Genomic DNA, 9,000 nt, shown 5'->3' on the forward strand with positions numbered 1-9,000 from the left:
GGGAAAGGCTCTGAAAATAATCGGGGCCAGCTCCTATTGTTAAATGCTAGTTGATTAAATGAACACTTATTCGTTGGTGAAATTAACCTGGGTTGAGTGGTGTAAGGAAATGAGGCATTGGAGTATGTCCTGACGCTGGAATATGGAGATGAAACCCAAGCATAAAAGTCCACATGGCCTTTCACCATGTGTGACTGTTTTTGCATATATTTCAAATTTATCAAGATGTATTTGAGCTCAAAACCTTGGTGAGAAAAGATGGGGCAGTACGAGTTCTCACGTGAAACATGCTGTGCATGACACTTCCTGTTTTCTGAAATGTTAAGTGAAATCCATTGCAGTAATTGGTTTGGTTTGATGCATTTTGTGGGTCAAGAGAAACTTCAGGGTAAACACACTTACTTTCTTCAGCAATTAAGCATAATAGTTCATTGGGAAACCTGCAATAACAGCTTTCTTAATAATTCTAATTAAAGCAAAACATATTGTTCAATTATCAGCATCAAATCTGAAAAGGCCCTCTAATAGCTCGGTTTATCCAAATAAAAAAAAAATCAAAGTTAAAAAAACAGACATTTACCCTAGGATAATTGTACTGTATACAATTCTTAGAAGAAGGTTAATAATATTTTAGGTTTTCGAAAATAAAGTATGCATTAACAGCAGGTTCAGTCCTAATTAAGCTCAAATCTGCCACATGCATGGAAATTAATTTATGTATTGCTTCCCTCTGTGCTGAGTTCATTCGCCATTCTGAAATGATGAACAGAGTTATGCAAGTCAAGATGTCTTTGTTTAAATGTGTTAAATGACAAAAAAAAAAATCAATTATTAACCCAAAGCATTAAACAGTATTGCCTAAACTCCAAAGGTTAACTGGCAAGGTGAATGAGAAGCTTTTAACTTGGGAGGAAATGTAAATGTAAAATGACATGATTCATTCACACGAGGAAATGACAAGATGAGATTGGAAAATACTGTGACAATAAGTACAGTACTGGCAAAAAGGGGACTTTTTGAAACTTAACAGGATTCTAATTAAGAGAAGTTTGTTTTGATTAGATTTGATTGATGAACAGTTTGTAGATTTTATCTGTAACTGCTACTTTTAGTCACCAATCTGGATCTCTTTACACATTCTACTGATGGCTCAACCAATGAATGAACAATAACAAAAAAATTCTTGCCTTCACTTATTTATGTTACTTGCACCATAGGTATTTCGATATAATGTGAATACTATTTAACTTCATATTCAAAACTGAAGGCACCACCGACTAGTACAGCTGCACAGAAGGCAACAGTAACCATACTCTTCGTCAGGTTGCGATTTGTTAAATTTCCAGTGAGATGAGGGGGTGTGGGGGGAGGGGCGAGGGAGGGATAAAATTGACAGCATAATGGTTTTTTGTTGTTCTTTCTGATTTTTACAACTTACAAGCGATCCATAACAACACATTGCAATTAAAATAAAGAATTAATACATTTCTCACACTGAAAAAAAAGGTCATGAAAAAATAATCTTGGAAATATTCAAGCTCTACATGTACAGATTCAAAACTTATCATTACTTAAATCAAAGTTTGACAGGATAACAAAAGATATATATATATATATATATATATATATATATATATATATATATATATATATATATATATATATATATATATATATATATATATATATATATATATGGGAGAACAAGTATTTGATACACTGCCGATTTTGCAGGTTTTCCCACTTACAAAGCACGTAGAGGTCTGTAATTTTTATCATAGGTACACTTCAACTGTGAAAGACGGAATCTAAAACAAAAATCCTGAAAATCAAATTGTATGATTTTTAAATAATTAATTTGCATTTTATTGCATGAAATAAGTATTTGATCACCTTCCAACCAGTAAGAATTCCGGCTCTCACAGACCTGTTAGTTTTGGCTTTAAAAAGCCCTCCCATTCTCCACTCATTACCTGTATTAACTGCACCTGTTTGAACTTGTTATTTGCATAAAAGACAGCTGTCCACACTCAATCAATCAGATTCCAACCTCTCCACAATGGGCAAGACCAGAGAGCTGTCGAAGGACATCAGGGACAAAATTGTAGACTTGCACAAGGTTGGGATGGGCTACAGGACAATAGGCAAGCAGCTTGGTGAGAAGGCAACAACTGTTGGCGCAATTATTAGAAAATGGAAGAAGTTAAAGAAAACAGTCAATCTCCCTCGGTCTGGGGCTCCATGCAAGATCTCACCTCGTGGAACCTCAATTATCATGAGAAAGGTGAGGGATCAGCCCAGAACTACACGGCAGGACCTGGTCAATGACCTGAAGAGAGCTGGAACCATAGTGTCAAAGAAAATCAGAAGTAACACACTACGCCGTCATGGATTAAAATCCTGCAGCGCACGCAAGGTCCCTCTGCTCAAGCCAAGGCATGTCCAGGCCCATCTGAAGTTTGCCAATGACCATCTGGATGATCCAGAGGAGGAATGGGAGAAGGTCATGTGGTCTGATGAGACCAAAATAGAGCTTTTGGTTTAAACTGCACTCGCCGTGTTTGGAGGAAGAAGAAGGATGAGTACAACCCCAAGAACACCATCCCAACCGTGAAAGATGGAGGTGGAAACATCATTCCTTGGGGATGCTTTTCTGCAAAGGGGACAGGATGACTGCACCGTATTGAGGGGAGGATGGATGGGGCCATGTATCGCGAGATCTTGGCCAACAACCTCCTTCCCTCAAGAAGAGCATTGAAGATGGGGCATGGCTGGGTCTTCCAGCATGACGACCCGAAACACACAGCCAGGGCAACTAAGGAGTGACTCCGTAAGAAGCATCTCAAGGTCCTGGAGTGGCTGAGCCAGTCTCCAGACCTGAACCCAAAAGAAAATCTTTGGAGGGAGCTGAAAGTCTGTGTTGCCCAGCGACAGCCCCAAAACCTGAAGGATCTGGAGAAGATCTGTATGGAGGAGTGGACTAAATCCCTGCTGCAGTCTGTGCAAACCTGGTTAAGAACTACAGGAAACGCCTGATCTCTGTAATTGCAAACAAAGGTTTCTGTACCAAATATTAAATTCTGTTTTTCTGATGCATCAAATACTTATTTCATGCAATAAAATGCAAATTAATTATTAAAAATCATACAATGTGATTTTCAGGATTTTTGTTTTAGATTCCGTCTTTCACAGTATCCTGGTGTTGGCGCAGTGGTTTGGGCAGCGGCTTGGGATTCAAAAGGTCCTGAGTTAAAGCCCCGTTGGGCCACTGAATTAATACACCAGGGGGTTGACTCAGCCTGTCATCCTTTCGAGGTCGGCGAAGTGAGTACCAGTGTACTGGGCCGGTGTATACCCCGGTTAAAATAGGTGTACCATATCCCTGTGTCGTAAGAGGCGACCAGGGTTGCGTCAGGAAGGGCATCCGGCGGAAAACATGTGCCAACTCACTATGCGGATCAGACGGATGATCCGCTGTGGCGACCCCTAACGGGAGCAGCCGAAAGAAGAAGAAAAAGAAGAAGAAGAAGAAGAAGATTCCGTCTTTCACAGTTGAAGTGTACCTATGATAAAAATTACAGACCTCTACGTGCTTTGTAAGTGGGAAAACCTGCAAAATCAGCAGTGTATCAAATACTTGTTCTCCCCAATATATGTATATATATATATATATATATATATATATATATATATATATATATATATATATATATTTGTGTTTTCTTTAATGCCAGATTGAAAACAGCAGCGTAAGGTTTATGACTTTGTCGATTTTCATTGGTTAACTGTCTGTGCTTCGTCACGTCCAGTTTTGTGAGATGATAACAGATAAGTGGAATCCCATCAGATCGACTTTATACATGCAAAATGATCCAGATCCAATGAAACCAAATCGATTGCATGTTTTTAAAATCATGTTTACCAGATGTCCTGCTGTTCTCATACTGTTTGTGTGGGAAGAACAAGCTTTTCGGAAAATCTGTTCATGCGTAAAAAGGACGCAGCATACATTGATCATTTTTAAATGCCAGATGTTAACATTTCACAAATTGAATCACCATTAATACAAAATCTTTTGACAGGAGGGTGGGGCATAAATTTATCCCCCCCACCCCACATGGCTATTTTAATTGTAGTGCCACGGAGAAAAATTTTGAAACCCCAGAGCCAGGGAAATCCCAACTACCCCCTTCTTCCCCCCCCCCACCGCTCTGGTCAAATCGCATCATGCTCTTCGAGGTTCCTTCAGTTTTGAATATGTGTCTTCATTGGTGGTCCCATCAGCTTCAGTTTTTTTCAATCCAACTAAAACCTGTATTTTGTGAACTATTATTTAACTCGAAAATGAATTCAGTAAGGAGATGAAATAAAACTGCATCAGCATAACACACACCATCAGTTATACAATGTTCTCCCCATGAGACCGCATATCCACCATCTGAAGCAGCAGAGATCTTGTGCCCACAGTGTTGCCAAACTGTTCCTGAAGGACATGCAACTCTAAACGACCACTGCGTGTCGCCAGCACGAGCCCCGGGTTCACATCAACACCTCCCACTGCCTTCATGGCAACAAACCTGTGCAAGTAACACAATGTTGTTTGCATCTCAAAGGGACACCCTCGGAGGCATTTTCTCCACAGTATGCATAATCATCCAGATTTTACAAACAAGTACCCATAGTGAAGATCACGATGTTTGATCCTCAGATATATCCACTTGCCTGTGTGCAGTAACAAAGTAGCATCACAGCTGTGTGCAGCAACAAAGTTTACACCTTTTTCAGCAACAAAGTTTAGAGAAACAAAGTTTTCAGCTGCATCTCAATAAATTACATATCTAAACTAGAAGGGCACTTGGTAAAGCGCATTCCTCCACCTCGCAATGCCTGAGAACATATCGAGCCCAATACATTTTTGACATGTCATACCCATATATCATTTTTGGCCTTATCTCTCAGTGGTGAAGAATCACTTTAAAAATCAAATAATTAATGTATCCAGATCCAGATTCAGATCTTCACCAAAATTGAATCAATTCTTCCTTAAACACACACTCAATTTGTCCATCAAGTTTCATCCGAATCCGTCCACACCTTTTTGAGATATCGTGCTATATATCATTTTTGGTCTGATCTCTTAATGGTGAAGAATCACTTTAAAATTAAATAATTCATGTATGCAAAGCCGGATTCAGATCTTCACTAAAATCGAATCAATTATTCCTTGTCACACACCCAATTTGTCCATCAAGTTTCATCCGAATCCATCCACAACTTTTTGAGATATCCTGTACACAAACAGACAGACAGACAAACAGACAGAGAGGGGTGAAAACATAACCTCCTTCACCTTCGGAAGCAGAGGTAACAAGCAAATGCTTCAAGGCTGACCTCAGATGTACCACGAGTTATCGCTTTTACAGTTTTACGATTTTACTTGACAAGTTTCTGCCAAAAAAAATATTAAAAGGCTTTTCACTTTCTTTAAATTTTTCAATGAGCAAAGATAATTCAGGTTGGCCTGTTTCATATTCCCATCTAACCTGCTGGACTATGATTCAGGGATCCCCAATTCAATTCCCATCACCCAATATGTGTTTATCCACCTTATACGAATGTTGTGTAAATTATTGTAAAAAGTACTATAATGTACATTACACCAATGTCTTTGCTCTGCCTGTGATGTATGGAGTAACATTAAAAAAAAAATCTCCCAAGTTCATTCGATTCACAAATGGAGCACGGATGATGTTTCAGATTTCCAACTCACCATATTTTTTGCATAACCCCTATTTTTGAATCTGCTTGTGATGAAAAATAGTCTAAACAACGAAGCATAATGTGTCTGCCGTCTGTGGTGTGCAAAGCGTTGAGCAGAGAGACTGCAAAGGTAGCTACACCAAGGTGTGACCAATTATAGGCTACCTATATGTTCTTATGTGAAGCAATGCAAATTTAGTTGTAGAACTGAATATGATAGGGAAACAATTGTCAAAATAATTGCATCAAAAATCAGGTGGGAAGGAAGGAGAGAAATTGAAATGACTATAAACACCCTTTCCCTGTGGGAGCAGCAAGGGTGGGGGGGGGGGTATGGAGGGAGTACAACTTTATTTTGTGTTCAACAACCAAGTTTCAAACCATTTCATCCCACAAATAAACAAACAGACACGTATGGTTCGACGTATTCCCCCAACATCAATTATGACTCATTTTCATTTGACTACAACACTTTTGGTTCAGGGTTTGCTGCACGTAGATATTGATTCAGTGGTTCTTCCTTCCAGTTCATCAAAGCCAAGTTTTCCGGACCAGATCCATCGTATTTTCCGGTTATTATTTTCGACCCTGTGTTGCTGTTTTTTTTGTTTTCGTCCAATTTTCCATGTAAAATTTTCCCTTATTGTGCTGTATTGTCGAATCCATGTCCGGGTGGCTGAGATCTAGTCCTCGGATAGCCGGCACGCAAATTCTGTCTGCTCTGATGCCGCATACCGAGTTCCGCTTCTTTTCTTCCAGGTATTGTCCTTTCAGCCTCCTCAACTTTATTCTATCCTGCCCCCCCCCCTCATTTCAAAAATAATATATATTTTTTTCTTCACTCCAAAACATGAACTCAATCTGCCTGTATGTCCTCTATTTCCTGTACTTCATTCTTTGTTCCTTCCCTTTCTCAACACTGTCACTGCAAACTGAATCTTCACTGAATAAAATGCTTCTTCCTTTAAAAGCATTTAAATACATGAAAAATGCTTCACCTTCCTTCTTTCTCCATCAGAAGCACTCCATGATGCTTCTTTATCATGACCTCTTCATATTTTTCTTCTCACAAGTAATATTTCCCAAACCAGTCTCACTCCAAAACGCTTGGTCCATTAACCCTCCTCCCAAACCTACAGAAATTAACCCTCCTCCCATACCTCTCACTCCAAAACGCTTGGTCCATTAACCCTCCTCCCATACCATTAACCTTCCTCCAATGCCTCCCATACCTACTTCAGAAACACTTTTTTCCATATCTTCAACAGGCATTATTTCCAGTCCCCCCCACCCCACGTGTCATCTGTCTCTGCATATCAGATTGGGAAACTTGAGAAGTTCTGTTTATAGAGGTTATCTGTTCACGACAATCAATTCCACTTCACGTCCTTTAACGGTCTCAAACCCCTCCGTGTCAATTCCCCCCATCCCCAAATGTCCAAAATGCTCACAATCTTCCAACACCACCCCTTCCATGTGTCATCCTCTTCAGCATCCCTCCACTTCATGTACCCTGTTATTGCATCCCCCCTTAACCCCCCATTGCACCACACACTAACAGCTTCCCCCTGTCCTGCATGCTCCCAGTTTCCACCCCCCCCCCGCCGCCCAGCTTCCCAACCCCTCTCCTGCGTCCTTCCTTTCCGCATTCCCCTCTCCGATGTCGTTTCCATATTTGATGGAGTGACGATACAAACTCACACAAAAATGTCTCCTGCACTCCCTCTGCTCCAATTCGTTAATCTGATCATGTGCTTGTGAGAGTCAACATCTTTCTGGCTATGCTCAGAGAGCCACCATAGCGACAATGAGTCTGGCAGTTCACTCAGGCACACTGGCAGGGACATCAAGCACCCATCTCAATTCACGACTGGTCTCCTATGCCTATCACCCATGATATTAACTCAGGTCAGGTCAGGTATGGGAGCATGCACCAGAGCAGCACGTCGCTGCGTCCACTTTCCGACGGCACACCAGGAGCTTCCATCTTGCCATCCCCCAGGCAGATGCCTGGTCCATCCCCATCCCATGAGATGCCGATCAACATGGTGCAACCATGAGGTACGTGGTTGGCCCATTGGCCTCCACCACTCACGAGGACACCTCGCTGAGAGAATCTGGTGAGCAGGATCAGCATCAGGAAAACGAGCCACATGCCCATACAGCTGCAGCTGATGCACACGGACGATGTATGTAACAAATCTCATTTGAGTCTATCTCAGCAACCGCTCATTGGACACAAAGTCAGAGCAGCGATAGCCAAGGATTCTCCGAAGAGACCTGGTAACAAAGGAATTAAGTCTCCATCTCAGATCTCAGAAGTCACATCCGTAGAGCAACAATGGAAGCACGAAGGACCTGAAGACTCAAACTTTTGTCGTCCTGCACAGGTAGCGACAGTGCCACACCCCGTGATCCAGTGCAATCATGACTCCCCAGGCTCGACCCAGATGTCTATTGACCTCTGGCTCATAGCCAGAAGAGACATGAATATCACTGCCAAGGAAAGTGAATCTCTCCGTGATATCAACATCCTCACCAGAAACAGGTACAGACAAGATAGCAGCATCCAATATGTCAATGAAAGCCTGGATCTTAATGGGCTGTCACACCTTGACGTTTTAGCCAGCGTATGGCAAGGTATCAAAATGTATGTAAAACGCTGGCGTACGCTGAACTATTGATGTTTTTTTTTAAGTTTTTGGTGTATTCATAATGTGTTGGACGTATGCATAACGTATTAGTAACATACACAGAACGTTTCAATCACATATAGATAACTTATACCAACGAATGCTGAGCGTGTTGTCGACGTTCACAACCTATGCCCAACGATAGTCTAACTCAGGGGTCGGGAACGTTTTTGACTCAGAGAGCCATTAAAGCAAAATATTTGGAAATCTATTTCAGTGAGAGCCATATAATATATTTTAAGACTGAATTCAACTAAATGTGAGTATAATAAGCCTCTGAATTTATTCTTTTAAATAATGTTGTTATAATACTCACCATTAATGGGACTTCTGGTGCTGCATGGATTTGCTGATGGCTTTGTAGTCTGGTTGGTACTTGGTGAGGTTAAGCTTCATGCAAGCGTTGAGGCTTTCATCCGTTAGATGTGATCGTAGGTTGGACTTGATGTTTTTAAGATGTGAGAATGACTGCTCACATGCATACGTAGATCCAAACAAGGTCAATACAGCAAGACTCACACGCTGCAGTGTGAGGTATGTGACAGGA

General features: G+C 41.0%; 1 protein-coding gene across 5 annotated transcripts in view; it reads right to left on the reverse strand.

Annotated features, from left to right (window-relative positions):
* DYNC2I1 (dynein 2 intermediate chain 1) overlaps positions 1–9,000 on the reverse strand; it is a 245,518-nt gene that overhangs the window by 888 nt on the left and 235,630 nt on the right. For 4 of the 5 annotated variants that reach the window (XM_085873299.1, XM_085873302.1, XM_085873303.1 and 1 more), the window contains exon 20: positions 1–4,577. This exon is cut by the window's left edge and continues 888 nt beyond it. In XM_085873299.1, coding sequence (XP_085729425.1) covers positions 4,400–4,577 — 178 coding nt within the window. In that variant the 3' untranslated portion in view covers positions 1–4,399. The remainder of the gene's footprint in view (positions 4,578–9,000) is intronic. The other variant, XM_085873300.1, reaches the window with a different exon arrangement.

The sequence above is a fragment of the Eptatretus burgeri genome, chromosome 3 (genome assembly GCF_056783735.1).
Source record: "Eptatretus burgeri isolate ZD-2024b chromosome 3, Ebu_testis_v1, whole genome shotgun sequence".
In the NCBI taxonomy this organism is placed as follows: domain Eukaryota; kingdom Metazoa; phylum Chordata; class Myxini; order Myxiniformes; family Myxinidae; genus Eptatretus; species Eptatretus burgeri.